General features: G+C 35.3%; 1 protein-coding gene across 1 annotated transcript; it reads left to right on the top strand.

Moving 5' to 3' along the window:
* The first annotated feature begins 5682 nt into the window (after positions 1–5682).
* On the top strand, positions 5683–6921 carry LOC118491409. Its single transcript, XM_035989179.1, has one exon. The coding sequence runs from the start codon at positions 5683–5685 to the stop codon at positions 6919–6921; it is 1239 nt and encodes a 412-aa protein (XP_035845072.1).
* Positions 6922–19527: the final 12606 nt, after the last annotated feature.

Here is a 19527-nt window from a genome sequence, read left to right as displayed (position 1 = left end):
ATGAATGGTAACGAAGGGGACCGGTTCGTTGCTGCATATCGAAGTACTGCGCCAAGGTAGTAAGGTTAATGAATTGTTAATATATTAAGGTGAAATTTTAGCTATGGTTGAAAAAGTATTTCCGTACGAAATATGTAGCGCAAAAAGTGTTATAAAAATGAAGGCTTGGCCTTTAGAAGTTGATTAAGAATGAGTTTGAGTTTAGGCTTATGTAAAAAGCAGTGGGTGAATGAGTAAGGAGGTAGAAATAAAACTCCAGGAATAAGTAAAACTGGTAGAACTAACGCTAACAGTGAAGTGTATTAGTAAGTTCTTATGAACCTCAAACTGTTGTAATGTAGATCATGGTATTAGACTCTTTAGGTTTCTGCTAGTTTGCACACACTAGTTTAAATACGATAATGTGATGAGATGAGAATTTAAGAAGAAAATGCTAAAGAATGGAAACATAAAGTATATGTAGTTGATCAGTCATGAACGGGTCAATATGATATAGAAGGCATAATAAAGAAGTTGTATAAGTAGTGACTCGTTGTAATGGGTCGCAAGAGATGAAATTATGATAATAATGAAAAAGGGTATGTAATGACCCGTCATGGATGGGTCGAATAAGACAACATGTAATGGGCTATCATAATGGTCAAAACTTTAACCCACTATGAACGGATTGGGCGAACTATATGATTGATTTTAAAGAAATATTGATAAAGCAGGTTTCGGGACGAAACCTACTTTAAGGGGGGTAGACTTGTAACGCCCCAAAATTCGAATGTTTACATTTGCCACATGTTTCCATATGATAAGACATGAAATAAAATACTAGGCTATTTAACCTAGTTAAATTATTTAGTCAAAATAAGTAAGGAATGAATTTGGAGGAAATTATGAAGATGTGACAAAATTGAGGGACTAAACTTGTAAGAATTGAGTTTAAGTTTTGTGTAAACTAGAAAACTCAGTGTTTTTGTGTGTGTGATGGGGTGTGGTCGACACCCACAAGGGGAAAAGGAGAAAACCCTAAATTCAGCCCCTTCAAGCCTAATTGAAGGTGGATTCAAGGCAAAACTAATGCATGAACTCGTTTTCTTGATGGCCTAGCGCTAGCAAACATATGGTAAGTTGAAATTTATGATTTGGTGATCTTATGTGAAGTGGGTTTTGATTAATTCGTGAAATTGTGTGAAATTAAGCATGAGAATATGATAGAATCACTATATGGAACACGAATTATGCGAGTTCTAGATGTCATTTGATGATTTAGAACGAAACCCATGTGTAGGAGTATAAGAATGATTATGATGAACATGCAATTTTGATATTATGATTATGTTGTTGCACAAGATGCTATATGGTAGGTTTTGATAGTAAACATGATGTAGATTTGATGACAATGTGATCTTGTTTAAATAAAATGGTTCATGAGATGAATTTTTGGGAGAACATGCATAAACTACTTGTACTATGAGCTTAGAAAATATTATGCACACCAAGTGTATGATGAAATGCCTAAGTGAAGTTAGAAGATAAAATGTGTGTGCAAGAACTTGGTAAATGGGTATAAATTGTGATAATGGTAAAAGTTGCTAATAAAGATGCATGATGAAGGTGTGATTAATCGAACCCACATGAGTGACCTCGTTGAAATAATGTTTTAGTGAAATTTTGCATTAGTAGATTGTAACATATGATTAGAGGGTGTAATGCACACCATATGGATTGTTTGCTTTGTCCTAATGGTGACTTAAGATGGTAGACATGAGGCATATGCGAATCCTAGAAAAAAAGGGGTAAATTTGGAATGATGACTGTTATTAGTAATGAAGACGTATAGATGCTAGTATGAACGGAATGGAATGTGTACGTGTATATAATCGGATGATCATGTAGGTTTACATGTCGTACATTATGAGTGTGAAATGCAAATGATGTTTATACTATGGTCTACCATATTAAGACGGTGTCATGTTCCTGAATTGAATGTATTTATGTAAGCTGGACAGTTGACTTTTGGAAGTCAACTATGTATAAATGCCATAAATAAGCTTTAGGACACAATTGAATGAGTGTATGTATACTAATTATGATATGAATGTGACGACATGTACGGATAGGAAGCATGTCAACATGGACACAAGCATAGAAGGGCAACGGGTGATCAAGGGTAAACACGGAAGCTATGGATGAACTCGGACGCACAAGGTAAGACTTCCGACTTACTTATTAGTATGTATAGGGAGTTATTTAATACTTATGAATGTTGGGAAACCATGTATGACTAAGTAATAATTGGAATTACCAAGGTAAGAACGGTTGTTGTGGCTGAAAGTAGTTAATTACTTCGGAAACAAATTGGTGGAACCTAACGGGTCGAATTTATGTACATGAGTCATGTATCGGTAATGTAATTAGTAATGGTTAAGGCCCCCGGGGTAAGGATTTTTAGTCAATTATGTAGGGAAATGTTTTTCGGACAATTAGAAACAAGTTTCAAGTGAAACGGATGCAAAACGAGCAAGTTATGCGAGTTTTGGTATTAAAAATGGAAGCTGTGCTGGGCGCTACCGTAGCTTACGGTAGCCACCGTAAGCTACGGTAGGCACTGAAGGTTTTCTTTCCACCGTAAGGCAGTAGCAAGCCACCGTAAAGATTTTATGGCCACCGTAAGCTACGGTAGCCACCGTAGCTTACGGTGGAGGTCAGATTCAAAATTAAAAGTTTATGCAATTCTTTGTTTTTCTTCGAATTCGGACCCCGTGAACCCATTCCAAGCCTCGTTAAGTTTTTATAATGTTCTTCAACCCCACCAATTGGCTTGGTAAGTTACGGGTGAGTATGGAACTCATTTTCAAGATCCAAAACATACCCGAAAAGATATTTAAAAAGCGTTTATGACGTGTGAGTAAGAACGGGATGTGTGAGCGAGTATGTAGGGTAATGAGTTAAGTATGTGGGTATGTATGAACTGATTTAACCTCATTCCAATGGCTTAAACTTATAGGTAATCATGAATAGTAGTGAGTACATATATGAGTTTGTTCATACATGTCTTATTACATGGAGGTTTGTAGTTAGGATACGTCAGTAAATCATAGGGAATTATGTACGTGGTACATAAGAGCTAGTATGTATATATGAATATAAGTATGTATTTATTTAGGGATGTGTGTATGTAAGTGTGTTTGCATGTATGTATGTGGGTATGAAATGTGTATAAGCATTCGTGTGTAGGTACTTATACATGAGGTAGGATTTATTGTACATGAAAGAAAGGAGCTTTTTACATATGCTTCTATATATGGCTCAAAAACATTTGAATAATCACGTTATTAATGGTGTGCCTTGAGAATGGAACAAGAATGCAGGTATGTAAGTATTGGACTTTCAAGGATTGGATGCTCGGTATAAAGAATGAACTCGAAGGAATATCATGCTGCAGTTGTATAAAACGATAGATTACTAAGCGTTCATATATTGATATGTCTTCATACTAAAGTATATAATGTCACCAATTATTAACGTGTTGGTTATATATGGTGATTGCGGGTTAGTCGGATATTCATGACGGACTAGAGAACGAGGGTAGAGTTGAAGATCACGGATTGTACGGGAAGCCGGTCACGCAGTTTGTAGTTACTTGTTAACATAGTCTCATTTCATAAATGTCGAATGATGTATTTATCTTAAAAAGGGTCGACTTAATTATTATTCAAGTATGTTAGAATAGTTTAAAAGGGAAAAATTTTCCGGTACGTATTTCCGCTGCGTATTTATGATCATAACGTAGTAGGGTGTAACACTATGGCTCCACAAATCCAAGATGTCAGTCAACGTGTGTATGTATATATTCTTTTTGGGGAAATTCTTCAGGTAAATTCTTTTTGGGGAAATTCTTCATTTGAATCTGATTATGTGGATGCGGCAGGAAGATCGGGTGGTCTCTTAAACATCTGGGATCCGGATGTTTTTATCCGTAAAGGTTAATTATCGAATAGATTCTTCCTGGCTACCATGGGAGAATTGAAAAATGGGGAAGGTGAAATCAACATAGTAAACGTATATGCTCCACAAGATGTCGCTCTGAAAAGGATCCTCTGGGCAACACTCAGTAACCTTGTGTTGACATCCAGTGGCCTCTGGATCCTCGTAGGCGACTTTAATTGTGTCAGGGAACCATTAGAAAGGAAGAACTCAAGGTTTAATCCTCAAGCGGCCGAAGATTTCAATCATTTCATCCGTACTACTGCTTTGTGTGAATACGCCATGCTTGGCTGCTCGTTTACTTACCGCTCGGACGACGGTAAGAGGTTTAGCAAAATTGATTGAATTCTCGTGTGTCATTCCTTTCTTGCCAAATGGCCGTCGGCAACACTTACAGGATTACCAAGATTTCGTTCGGACCACCGACCTTTGTTGTTGGCTTGCTCGAAAATAAACTTCGATGCACCCCCGTTCCGTTTTTTTAATTCATGGTTGAAAGAAGACGGTCTCTCCGCAATTGTTAAAAAGGCTCATGCTAGTATTGCTCCGTTTGGACCTCCTGACAAATTGTTGGCTGCAAGGTTAAAGGCTATCAAATCGGCTCTAAAGCAATGGGCAAAAGGGGTCAAGGCTAAGAACTGTGAGGCTTATTCTGAATTATCAAAAAAGGTGGAAGCATTAGACCTAAAAGCTGAATCCAGTATGTTAAATGAGAACGAGGTGGAAAATAGAGAACTATGGGCGAAATGACTAAAAGAAACTGAAGATGCCCGTCATGAAGATCTAAAACAGCGTGCGAAGGTAAAATGGATGGTAGATGGAGACGAAAATTCCTCCTTCTTTCATGGCATTATCAAAGGCCATCAAAAACATAACAGAATTAATGGTCTCGTCTTTAATGATATTTGGGTTTCGCAACCAGACGGTCTTAAAGATAATATAAAAGATTATTTTGCCGATTTGTTCAAAGAAAAGGATCAAAAAAGGCCGACCTTCTCAAATATTGGCTTCAAGGTCCTATCCCAGTCTCAAATGTAAGGTTTGGTAACGCGGTTCTCGATCGAGGAAATCAAAAAAGCTGTCTAGGAATGCGACGGAGACAAAACACAGGGACCCGATGGTTTTACCTTCGGCTTCATAAAGCACTTCTGGGAGACTCTCGAGACAGACTTCATCGTCCTTTTGGACTATTTTTACGTGCACGACACTCTAAGTCGGGGCTGCAATTCCACCTTCATAACCTTACTACCCAAAGTCGACAATCCCCAGCTTATCAAGGACTTTCGTCCCATTAGCCTTATCGGCTGCATCTCAAAAGTAGTATAAAAAATTCTGGCCAATAGACTAAAAAAAGTGATCGGCGACTTGGTAAGTGACACCTAAACGACATACATCGAAGGGAGGAGTATTTTAGAAGGCCCACTGGTAATAAATGAATTAGTATCGTGGGGCAAGAAATACAAGAGGAAAATGCTACTTTTTAAAGTGGATTTTGAAAAGGCCTTCGACTCCCTAAGTTGGAGTTTTCTCGACTCCGTCATGCAACAAATGGGCTTCCCCGTTTTGTGGCGAAAATGGATTTCGGGCATACTATCCTCAACTAGAACGTCCATTCTAGTTAATGGATCACCAACAAGCCAATTCGAGGTTCAAAGGGGGGTACGACAGGGCGATCCGCTCTCACCGCTTTTATTTATTCTTGCCATGGAAGCTTTACATGTAGCCGCAGTCAAAGCCAACATGGAAGGAATTTTTAATGGCGTGAAAACTCCCAACGACGGTCCAGTACTATCACACCTCCTTTATGCAGATGATGTGTTGTTTGTCGGCGATTGGTCCTTGTCAAACTTCAAAAATCTTGCTAGATTTTTAAGATGTTTTCACCTTGCCTCCGGTCTTAAAGTCAACTTCAGCAAAAGTCTACTATACGGGGTCGGAGTAACCAATGCTGAGATTAATAACATGGCACTAATTCTCAGCTGCAAACCTGGCTCTTTTCCATTTACCTACCTCGGTCTCCCGGTTGGGGCAAATATGGGATTAGTAAAGAATTGGAAGCCGATTATCGAGAAGTTTGAGAACAAACTCACACTTTGGAAGGCCAGGATGTTATCTTTCGGAGGACGACTAACTCTAATCGAAGCAGTCTTAAGTAACCTTCCAACGTACTACTTTTCGTTATTTAGTGCACCACTCGCTGTCATCAAGCAATTGGAAAGATTACGCCGAAAATTCCTTTGGGGTGGCTGTCTGGAAAAAAACAAGATTAGTTGGGTGCCATGGTTCAAGGTAGTTGCGTCCAAGGTGGAAGGGGGTTTAGGCATCGGCAGCCTCGCCTGCACAAATAAAGCCTTGATCGTCAAATGGTGTCTTAGGTACAAAAACGAAAATACATCCTTATGGGCCAAATCAATCTCGGCTTTCCATTGTGGGACTCGACGTCATGCTTCTATTCCGCTCAATAGCTCGATAGCCGGGGTTTGGAAGTCCATTGTCAATTTGGGAAGGGTTATGCATGAACCGGTCGTTGATGTTAAAGCAAGGATGGTACCATACGTAGGAGTGGGAGATAAAACACTCTTCTGGCTGGACACTTGGGTGGGAAACAGGCCCCTCCGAGATGAATTCCCGACTCTTTTCACCTTGGAATCCGATAAAAGATGCTTCGTCCAGCAACGGTACAAGCGGATTAACGAATCATTGGAATGGTTTTGGGGCAGCTCCGTACCTCTTTCTCTACCAGAACACTTGGACGCTTGGTCGAACTGCTCTGGGTTGCTTAGCTCAGCATTGCTTGGGCCCGGCCCAGACCGCTGGCTATGGAGAACAGGATCTAGTAGGGACACCTACACCGTGAGTAGACTACGATCAGAACTCGATCATATTAACATCATCCCGAAACAAAACTGCTATCTTGGCTTCACTGGATTCCGAAGAAGGTGAATTGTTTCATATGGCGGGTGGTTTTGGATCGTATCCCAACTAGGGAAGCGTTGAACGCGCGGGGGGTATTACCTCCGTATCTTGGCTATGCAATCTGTAATGAAGATCGTGAAAACACGAACCATCTCCTCATCTCCTGTGATTTCGCACAAAGTGTTTGGACCGTAATTCTTCAATGGATTAAAATACCGTTCCCCCGTTACTTAATCAGTATCGTGCAGCTGCTGGAACTAATTTCAGCCAAAAAGGTTCCGAAGGGCATAAAAAAAGCAATTGGGATGGTTATCGCTGCAACTTGCTGGCACATCTGGAAGGCGAGAAACGATAGGATCTTCAACCACCGGCATCCACAGCTGACAAAAGTAATAGGTGACATAAAGGCGGATTCCTTTTTCTGGGTAAAATCTCGTGCAGGTCACACTGATCTCAGTTGGGAAAAATAGCGAGGTTTTAAATTCTCCGATTTTCCGGTGTAATTTTACTTGGCTGGATTATATCTGTAATGCTTTTTTGTTGCTGTAAATTAACGTATCATTACCTTTTTGAATGCCGTTAAGCCGTTTTTTTTGTTTTGGTTACGGCCGAGATTTTGTTGCTCTTTTTGCGTTTTGGCTCCCTTTGCTTTTTGTTTGGCTGTCAAGTTCTGAACATCACAGAACGAGTTGTTTTACTACGAACAATAATTACATAACAGGAACGTGTAACAATTGGGTCATGTTATTATTTTTTAGCATGTTTTGCAGTTGTTCTACGAGCAAGTGTTTTTATAGAGGTAGTTATATGAAGTTAGCGAATGTTTTGTCACGTGTTGACGCATATGTAAGAACCCCGCCGCATTGCGGCGGTACCGGTGGCAAAGCTTGAGATTTCCGACCGTTGGGTCGAAAACGTATATATCAAAAATTTCTATAAAACCGGGGGGTTAAAAACGTATATACCCGAGAATTTCTATATGAAAACTACATACTCTCCACTAACGAGCGAAAAGTTCGGGGGGTCGGCCGCCCCTACAAAGCTACGCCATTGGGCGGTACCAATTCTAGTTAATATTGATATTAATACTAATAATAGTATAACAAAATATAAAAAAGTAACAAAAGTATTATAAAATAAAATAAGATAAAAAACATAATTATTACTTTTGACTTTATAATAAAACATAATTATTACTTTTAACTTTATAATAAAATAATATAATAAAGTAGTTAATCATTACTAAATTTGACTTTTGGATATATTAATCTTTATCTTGGGTATATTTATCACACCCCTATAATAAATCCTCCAAAAAAACCTCACGTGAATATGATTTGATGTTGTTGCCTTTCCTTGTCTGCGTGAGATGATGATGATGACATGTTTCCTTTTTTCTTGTCTATTGTGATGTTATTGTTGAGTAGTCAAAGTCCACACCCCCCCCCAAGAGGAAGTCAGCCGCCCTTCATATCTCGGCACATTAGATTATTGTTTTCTTACTTTTTAATTCCCTCAAGAGTAAACTGCTAAATTCGTCGCTGAGCTTTGACTCAAATTGCTAGATCAGTCCAAAATCAAGTTTTGTTGCTAAAACAGTCCCTGAGCCTAGTTTCTGTTGCTATTTCAGTCCAATAAATTAACACCGTTAGAACCTCAATTAATGAATGGGTAAAACTGCCAAATTCGTCCCTGAGGTTTGATTCAAGTTGCTAGATCAGTCCAAAATCAAGTTTTTGAATTTGTTAATTATAAACTTATTTAGGTATATAATTTTTCTAGACTTGCATTAATTTTTTGAATTTGTTAATTATAAACTTATTTAGATTATAAACTTATTTAGGTATATAATTTTTCTAGACTTGCATTAATTTTTTGAATTTGTTAATTATAAACTTATTTAGATTATAAACTTATTTAGGTATATAATTTGTTAATTATAACTCAATACTATTTAGATTAAGTGTGATCTTATTTAGATACTTACGTATATAACTACTAAATATTTACAAAGTTATAACAATAATAATACCCAAATACAGTTTAAGGCGGGTCCAGTTATATTTATGTTCGTTGAATAAATCATTAATATCACAAGAGAAAAAAAATGGTAAATGACAGGTTCTTAATGCATCAATACTTGTACCAAATGCATTATATATTTTCTTAAATGTCTTAAAATTTAAGATAAATTACAAGTCTACCTTAAATATTGTTTAAATTAACTGTTGTCTTATTTAAATCCTTAAATAAATACTAAATATTTACATGGTAACAACAACAACAATAACAACATCAAAATAAAATCAGTATTTAAGGCTGAGCCGGTTAAATTGCGCTCTTCAAAAAAGCTACATTTATATTTTTAAAACTAATTTTATTTTAATTAAGTATTATCTTATTTAAATACTTAAGTATATAATTAGTAAACATTTAATGATAATAATAATAATAATGATCAAAATAATCAAAATAACTAATAATAATTTTTTTAGACTTGCAAATTATATACCTAAATAAGTTTATAATTAACAAATTCAAAAAATTAATGCAAGTCTAGAAAAATTATATACCTAAATAAGTTTATAATTAACAAATACAATAAACTTGATTTTGGACTGATCTAGCAACTTGAATCAAACCTCAGGGACGAATTTAGCAGTTTTACCCATTCATTAACAGAGGTTCTAACGGTGTTAATTTATTGGACTGAACTAGCAACAGAAACTAGGCTCAGGGACTGTTTTAGCAACAAAACTTGATTTGGACTGATCTAGCAATTTGAGTCAAACCTCAGGGACGAATTTAGCAGTTTACTCTTCCCTCAACAAAATTCACGTGACACTTCCATAAAACTACCGTAGGCTACGTTTTCAACCATAGCTTACAGTTGAAACATTCTGTCTCTTTTGGATTCTTTGGTCGTGTACTTTTTAACTTTCAATAAATAACATACAAGTCCTTTGGACTTCATTCACTTCCGCTTCTTGCACATCTAAGCTATGTCTTGATTCGAAACATATACCAAATAATGTAATATGTCTTCACTTCCATCCACGGTCGTTCCGTTTAATCACTTCGCACACCAACTTAACCAAATTACGCTGATTAACCTGTAAACCACCAGAACTCGTAGTTATCACATTCGAGGCGTATAATCACGTAAAACGCATTAAAACACATAATAAAATACACTTTAAGGCACGGGTTTCACACACTCCATCACTACTCCAAAGACTGTTCGATAGAGGCATCGGATAGTCTCCTTCTAATCTAACATGGATGAAATGGTTTCCATGAACATGAACAAGCGACACCACTTGATGAGGGCTACGAATTTGGTAAAGATTTTGGGTGTGTTTTAGCATAAATTTTATAAAATACAAAAAGATTTTATTTCTATTTTAGGTTTCAACAACCGATGTTGGAAAGCTGAATTTCAAAATCTGAATATGCTAAACATAGTTTGGTGAAATCACAAGTTCATTTGAAATTTGAATTTGAAAATGAAAATTTAAAGTTGTTTGAAATTGTTATCCAAGGTCATTAATTTGGACTTGGTAGATAATTGGATAGTCAAGGTCGTTAATTTGAACTTGATTATCTGTGAGGGTTGTTAAAGTTGTTCATGACTAAAAGTCATATAAAAAGTTCTCTCAAGTGAAATCTAAAATGTATATTTGAATGTGAGAATTTCATAACATAAAGCTGATTGATAGGGGGAGCTTGATAAACAGTTTCAAATGGAAATAAAGCTCAAAGACCAGGAAAAGATTGTGGAACTGAAGTGTCAAATGAAAGTAAGTAAAAGCATGCAAAAACGGAGTCTGAAGAAAGGGGGGAGTTTGTAATGCAAAAAAATGTCAAAGGTTTTGAAGACTCTGAAGAAAATGAAGATTAGCTACGATAAAAATGAAGATTGATTGCATCAATATCCAAGGGGGAATCTGTGAGTGCATTATGTCTATTGCCTCCGTCAATCATAATTTTAGTCGTCAATGTATTGAGTCGTAGTTTATTGTATAGGATTTCGTGTCAGAAAAGACGGATTTGTAATGTGTTACCCTATCGCTCGAAAGAGCCATTCGTGCGAAAGGGCTGTCCTATCGTACCTGGTGCCTCTCGCACATAAAGTCCCAGTTGTCCTTAGGTGTTCTGACGAGTGGATTCGTCTATAAATAGAGGTGGTGAGTCTTGACATTTAGAACTTTTGTGGACTTGAGAGGGGAAACTCTGTCCATTTGGTTTCACGGTTTTGTATCTTCAGATAATCAATAGAAACCAATTTAGTTAGATTGTTCTTGTGTTTTGTCAACTTTATACTCGGATTCCGCACAAGATATGAAGAGTTTCTAACCGGTCGGAGCATTCGAGAACCCGAAATGGTCCTCACATAGTTCCCCTCTTTTACGTTTTCAAATGTTTTGGGGTGATTCATATGTGCCTACTACTATTTTCAAGATTTCAAAACAATATATATGGTTTATATGTACAAAATGATTTTCAATGTGAGTACATAGTTCCCATCTTTTACGTTTTAAATGTTTTGGGATGATTCATATGTGCCTACTACTATTTTCAAGATTTCAAAACAATATATATGGTTTATATATACAAAATGATTTTCAATGTGAGTACATATTTCCCCTCTTTTACGTTTTCAAATGTTTTGGGGTGATTCATTTGTGTCTACTACTATTTTCAAGATTTGAAAACACTATATATGGTTTATATATACAAATTGATTTTCATCGTGAATACATAATTCCACTCTTTTACGTTTTCAAATGTTTTGGGGTGATTCTTATGTGCCTACTACTATTTTCAAGATTTCAAAACAACATATATGGTTTATATATACAAAATGATTTTCAATATGAGTACATAGTTCCCCTCTTTTACGTTTTCAAATGTTTAGGGGTGATTCATATGTGCCTACTACTATTTTCAAGATTTCAAAACAATATATATGGTTTATATATACAAAATGATTTTCAATGTGAGTACATAGTTCCCAGCTTTTACGTTTTCAAATATTTCGGGGTGATTCATATGTGCCTACTATCACTTTTTCAAGTTTATGAAATACTATTATATATGGTTTATATATATAACAATATACATAAGACAACATGCTTACATAGTACGAAACTTGTTGGTGCATTATCTATGATACGGGAACATTCATTAACTTTAGACAAGCCGACTAGTAGTATATTATAGCGCTATAGGTGTAACAATCCGATCCCGCTTCCAATATTATTTTAGGAAGAAACCACTGGGGAATGAGCGCTATAGTTTTAACAACCCATTTCCATTCACGCTTCCGATATTATTTTAGGAAGTACCCACTGGGGAATGATAGAACCCGTGAAACTATGGACAAACCCTTTGGTGGTTTGACCGACGAACTATACATGACGATTGGTTTACACATATATGACAACTGGTTTACACATACATGAAGATTGGTTTTAAATATGACGACTGTTTATACAAAATATGACAATAGGTTTTCAAGTATATATATGAACCATACAATTTACAAGAAAACATTTTGGATTCTTACAAGTTTTCACAAAGAACATTTTTGTCGAGTTTCATGGCTACAAGGTTTTCTTTTAAAAATACCAACTCTTATAGTTGGTAAAACATGTTGCAATACCAAACACATTTAATACAAAATTTGTTACAAAGTTTTCACTCATCGACTCTCGTAGTCGGACAAGGTATTGCAATACAAATTCAAAGCCATGAACTTGACCACAAAACCTATGTTACTCACCAGCATTCATTGTTGACGTTATTTTCACATATGTTTCAGGTATGAATGTTTGATGATTGCAAAAGCATGCTACACGTAGGATGGACATGTGCCTTAGTTTTATCTTAAAATCTAAAGACAAGTGTTTATGTTCCAAGAAAATGTAATTTATTTAATCAACGAAATAAAACTTCAAGTACCATGTGTTTGAAACAATTTGTAACGTGACTCCCTGATGTTTCCATCGCGGGTTGTTTTATACGAGGTCAGGGTGTTACAGCTGTGCACACAACGTATTTGGATCGTAGTATAGCCGCCTTCAATGTTTATTATTCTCGTGTAATATGGTTTGTTTAACCTTACATTCTGATTTAGAAGTGTTTCGAAAGAGGTTTTGACCCGTTACGACTCGTTTATATGGTTTATGTTATTTTAGCAAGTCGTTTGCATAAATACGGGTTTCGACGACAAAATGGGTTTGTGACAAGTCCAATATCTTAGAACATATTTTTGTCATGTTGTACAAACTTTTTTGATGTCAAAACATTAGATTACAAATGCTTAAAAGCTCATTATTTGATATTCACATAAGCTGAGTTTGACTTTTTAATAATTCAGGTTTTAATTGCATTTGACCCGTTTTAGACGTGAAGAACACGTAATGTAAATGTAGGGTTTTAATCTCTACATTATGGAGATCATTTGGTTGAGTTCGATTTAAAATTGGTTGACCAAAGTGGTCAGAATTGAAGGTCAAACAGAAAAGTCAAACTGTTGACAATTCTTTGACATTCGTACTAAATTAGACTATAAAACTACTTTGTTAATGAAAAGCTAAGGAAAAGAGACTTACTTAGTTCAAAGGAGGACTTCAAAAAACTCAAGGAAAAGCTTGAGAGAGCAGAGATTAGAACTTACATAAGACTTTTGCATGTTAAGTGTTTAGGATGAAGAAAATGGAGACTAGAGCTTGCTATTTATAGTGAAAGAGGTGGGTTTATGGTTTGGACAAGTGTCCTTGAGGGTCTAAGAGGTTGATTAGTGTCACATGATGTGTCAAGAGGTGGATTAAGGTGGCAAAAATCCGAGCTAGATGTCACAAGAAGGTAGAATGTTGCTAACAACAAGAATCCCGCTGTGAAGGGACCCCTTGCGGACCGCAAGGGATATCCCATACGGTCCGCAAGGACCTTCAGTGCATCAGTTTATTCAGACACCCCTTGCGGACCGCAATGGGTTCTTAATACGGTCCGCAATACCTTTGATGCAGCAAAGTTTTGCTTTTTTGCAGTTTTAGCCCCTCAATCAACTTCATTCTAGTCCCTTTTGACGTATTTAACCCCTCTTTCAACATAGTGAATCATATTGAGGGTTTTTAGACACGTGTCATCTTAAAATTTGATCGATAATCATTGGGGTGTCACACTTAACGTGTTTAATTTTACCGATTTGTGTGGAATTAAGTTTTAGAATACATTACTTTGAGATGTTTGTATTTTGTTGGCCTTGGAAGGTTTAAAATGCATTTTGGAAGCTTAATGGGGCTTTGGAACGAAGCTACAAAGAAAATGAGGTGCTTTAAGCTTAATGGAGCTTAAGCAAATGCTTTTCGATAGCTAATTAAGAGATTAGAAGCAATAAGGATTGATTATAAGAAGAAAGGAGAAGAAACCATGTGAGGACATAAGTTGTTTCCTATAGGACATAACTTGCATCCCCATCAGCTCAATAGAACGCATTTGACAATCCAAGTCATGGAGGAAAGCAGCAGGAGGATGCAAATGTCAGTTACATGTTGCAAAACTCCCCTTTTCTAGTTTTAATGTGGTATTGAGGTCATTTACCCCACACTCGATCTAGGGATCCTAGGGGTGATTTTGGGTGATTCACGACCCTCCAATCCTTCTGATATCGTATCCCAGTAATGTTTCTCAAGATTCAATCAAGGTTTTTGAAGATCAAACACCAACAATGAGTGGGTAATTCTTTCAAGGTCATCCCTGCATGGAGGGTTGTATGGTTTTAGGGTTTTATTTATTGCAAATTTGGTTTGAATCAATAATCATTGTTATCATTTGGTTAAAAATGAATGAATTAACTATTAGTATTGTTATGAACTCATGAAAGTTAAGATTTTCTAGAATCATTGACAGTCTGAGATGCTTATTGCTATTAGTTTTGATTCATGCTAGGGTTGTTGATTGTCATTGATTTATAAAACATACAATTGTCTAAGATTCATATCGTGATGGTTTTAGAACCATTTACAGATGATAGATGAATGTTGATTTTGAAATTAGGGTTTCAAAATGACAAATTTAAGAAATCAAATGTGTTTGAATAAAAATCAAACCTTTTGTGTAAGTTTCCCTTAACTACTTGCTAAACTAATACCCTGGTGTGATGATTTCTTTTACATACATGTTTACAACTAACAAAATTTTTGTTAACATCAAATAATGTTCTCAATCAAATCAATCAAAGATCATAAGTGCTAACACAAACTTCATAAGTGTTTTGTACATTTGTTTCATAAATAGTTTAGATAATCAAATAACTCGTGTAATATTGACCACATGCTCTTCGTGGATACGATACCCGACTTACCCTAGCTACATAGATTAGTTGGGTTTTTGCATGATCGGGATGACACGGTCATCAAAATAGCACTGTTGATGGGGAGCTAGGGCTCTTAGTATTATTTTTTTGTTTGATTTTGTTTTTATTGATTAACTTTAAACCCGAAAAATCCAAAAATATTTTTATCTTTATCTTTATATTTATTTTTGTTTTTAGTTTCTTTCTTTTATCTGTCCTCTTTACCTTATGTATTTTAGTTGTTTGTGCATATTTTCTTTACAAGCAATTTAGAATCTCTAAGTACTTTGATATCATCATGGTTATGGATGCTGATGATGCGTGTTTGTGTTATGTGAGCCTTTGTCACTGGAATCAAGATTGTCCAATGGTTGAGGGAAAACATGGAAACATAGAGAGAAGATGTTTTGAATACATGCGGAAAAACGGATATGTGAGGGCATGTTATGACGATGAAGAGACACCCTCATTATATCCACACTTTGAACTGCCTCCACCATCGAATTGTCAAGAATATTATTATTCAGACATAGATGATCACTCCGAGGAAGAGCATGATTACAATAACTATGAATCCAAGATGCTACATTTCTCAAGTTACCAAGAGGAGTATGACGTCTACTACCATGAATACCCTCAGCTAGCTTATGACAAGCTTTGAGATTCAGTGAAATCTAAGCTTGATGAAATCATGGACATGAAGGTGGAAATAAAAAAATAAAGAAAGACAAGCTAAGAGACATATCATATGAGGCTTTGGTTATGCAGGTTGGTCAACTAACGGAGGAGGTGGCCCAACTTAGAAGAGATCAAGAGAATTTGGCTAGTGGTATTGTGTTTCAGGCTGAAGTGGATGAAGAGGTTATGGATCTTCTGGAGCAAGTTAAAGCAGCTTAAAGATGTAAAACATATAGATGAGTCAGAGCCGAAAGAAGCCCAAGTTTAACCCTACCCTTCTCCCATACATATTACTCCAACCAACAAAGTTGGATTTAGGAGTTCGAGGAAAATGATTTAGAAGGTGGCATTGCAAGACATTGGGCAATTTATTAAGAAGTGGCCCCAAAGTTATTCATTAGAATATCCTGAGGTAAAGAAAGAAAAAAGTGGATTTGGCATGTTAACTATAGAGCGTACATTAGAAGCGTGGTAGGAAAATGTACCATTCGACCACCATAAGGGTATCGGGTAGTGTCGGCTAGCACCTATAACCTTAGTGTTTCTGATAGGCAACCTGAGGTAAGTGTGTTTTTGATTTTGTTTCCCTTTTTGTTTTTTGAATTTTTGTGTTTTCGTGTTTCGAGATCCGTGTCATTCATGACCATGGCAACAAGCAAGTGTGGGGATGAGGGGACTCCTAGTCAGGCACTCGCTCCACAACCACCATATGATCCCGACCATTATGAGTATCTGTGATCACACCTGCGAGTGATCAAGTCAACGTGCTTTATCCTTTATATTTTATTTGCATGGTCTTGAACTATTTGTGTCATGGGTTGAACTTTTTGTAATTTAGTTTGTTGTTTTGTTTATTTTTGGTGGTGTTAAAACTTTGTTCGGAGAATGTTTCTTTTCATTTGGTTAATTGTAGTTTGGATAAATTTTGAAAGAGCAATGCTATACTAATAAGTTTAGACCCTTGTTTTCATCGATGCTATCAAAAACACCTTACATTCAGTGCAATGTATCCTAAGTGCGGGGATCAGAGAAATTTTTGGAAAAAGATGGATCTTTGAGAAAAATGAAAACAACTGAATTTTTTTGCCCTTAAGTAATTCAATCAGTCTTAAAAGTCAACGCTTACCATTAACTATTTACCTGTCAGAGCATAGAGCATAGATGTTGGTCCCTAGTTACGGTCATAAGCTCTTTAAGTTTGTTGTGAGAGTTTTTGAGAGAAAATTATAGAATTGTCTAGCTAGAAACAATAAGTTGTAGAGTGTAACATGTGTCACGTCTGTAACCCAATCCTGTTTGTTAGTGAGATCTTGAGCATTTTTTGAATTTGATACATATTTGCTTCTTTGCATCTATTGATTGTTTGAGAATAGTTGTATACATTGCTTTGTTTAAAAACTTAACTACTTTAATGCATATGATCACCTTTACCTATAAATCCACCCATAGTGGCCGCTTTTAAACCTTTTTACCCATTCTTTTGATTAACCCATTTCCCACCATATTACCTAGTTCACAATCCATATGTGTTGTTAGTCATAAAAAAATGCAGCCACTTAAACGGGACAAGTGCCTAGAAATGAAATGTTGTGAAAAGAAATAAAGTTATGGGACAAGTGCCTAGAAATGAAAGGTTGTGAAAACAAATAAAGTTATGGCCACATGTAGATAGTCGTTTTGTAGAAATAAATAAGGGTTCTCAACCGCAATTGTGTTTAAACCTTTTATTCCCTTTAACCACCTTTTAACCATTATTCCTCCCTGCCTTAGCAAAAACCCACAACCCCTAAATCCTTTATATATGTGCATCCTTCATGTTAGTTGATGAAAGTATGATTGTTTTTCAAGTATATTAAAACAAATTTTGTATCTTGGTCACTGAGTGAATATATACTATTGCACATTTACACCATCCAAATTAATGTCTAAATTGGAAAATAAAATATATTTGTATATGATATGAAGTTTAAGTTTATATGGGATCAGGATCAAAGAGAAAACCCCCTTGAGTTGTGAGAATTTAGAGAACTCTAACTTCCTGTGCGAGTTTTGCCCCCAACTTTTTCACACACTTAGATTAAAATGTTACAAACACAACTATAAAAATAAAAATTCAAAGTGGCGTTTCCGGGCTCTTTAAGCCAGCATTTACACCACTTGTAAAAAACGCTGCAACAGTGGGGTTTAATGTTTTTATGTTTATTTTTTTTTTTTGCAGCTTAATGGCTCCGTCACAATACACGGGTCCTAAGTCGACTTAGTTATTATATTATATGTTTTACGTTTCGGTCTAATTTTGCGAGTTAACATGCCTCAACATGCATGCGTGGTTCAACGTTTTTAGGTCTACGCTATGTTCGGTTTAACGGTCCCGTCGCAAAGCGCGGATCCTAAATACTAGTTTATATTTATAATATAATAAATATTGACAATCAGGTATTAGAATCGTGGATAATTTTTTATGGAATTTGAAATTTTGAATCAAAAGAAAAAAATCTATACATATAATAAAGTAAATCACATGAGGACACATGTCATTTTATGAGTTGATCTCAATTATTTTTTCCCTCCAAAATAAATAGATATTGATAATATTTTTTAATAAGATTCAAATAAAAAAATATTATTTTAATACATAAACTTTATCTTTTATCCTTTACCCTAAATAAATAGATATAGATACAAATAAAAAATATATTATTTTAATCCATAAACTTTATCTTTTACCATTTTGTTTTCCATTTATATTTATCATATCTTTGCTTTATAGTAGAGATTAATACAATTCAATTATAATAAAATAAACATGTAAATAACTAATGTCTTTACTAACGTTTTAGACTTTTAATGTAAAAATATCAATAAAATATAAGTAATAATAAAATAAATATATAAGAACTAAAGTTGGTAGGCGTAATCCATATGAGATTATTTTGTTTAGAATTTTTTTGAATTTTTTATTGTTAGTTATTTTTACAAATTAATCTTTTTTAATTGGTTGCTTTTATAGACGAGATCGTATACTTCCATATGGTAAGGGGATGCGACAACCGAGCGACAAACGAGATGAGATACTTTCACTTTGTCATTAGACTTATGTAGTATGTATATGCAACTTTCTTTTATGCACGTTTAATTTTAGTTTCAATCAAGACCATTAAACATTCAAATTAGATAACAATGAGAATATTACAAATAAGACAACCAATGTGGTGTACTAAATTTTTTTTAGTGAAATCTGAATTATTCGTTGTATTTTTTTTACCTATCATATGGGTTTTTAAGTTTATTTTATTTATATTAAAATTATTTTTATTATTTTAATTAAAATCAAACAAATTCAAAGTATTTTCATTGTTAAACCACGTGTACACGTGGGCTCTAACCTAGTATAACATTAAACTAATCAAATCCAAAGTAAACTAGGATTGAAAGGAAAGATAAAATATTAAAATGGTAATGGGTGATATCACAAGCGTTCTATGAATTCTGAGATTATTTGTGAATTGGTAATTGTTTTAAAAGAATTGTATTTGGTTTAAAGTCTCTAGAGTAATATGAACAGTTCAATCTTTATGTTGTCCTGAATTTAT

The sequence above is a fragment of the Helianthus annuus genome, chromosome 1 (genome assembly GCF_002127325.2).
Source record: "Helianthus annuus cultivar XRQ/B chromosome 1, HanXRQr2.0-SUNRISE, whole genome shotgun sequence".
Taxonomy (NCBI): domain Eukaryota; kingdom Viridiplantae; phylum Streptophyta; class Magnoliopsida; order Asterales; family Asteraceae; genus Helianthus; species Helianthus annuus.
This window is presented reverse-complemented; position numbering and strand designations above follow the sequence as displayed.

What these genes read in the sequence shown, in the direction of transcription:
- LOC118491409 (XM_035989179.1), top strand. Translation starts at nt 5,683, where the DNA reads ATGGAAGCTTTACATGTAGCCGCAGTCAAAGCCAACATGGAAGGAATT.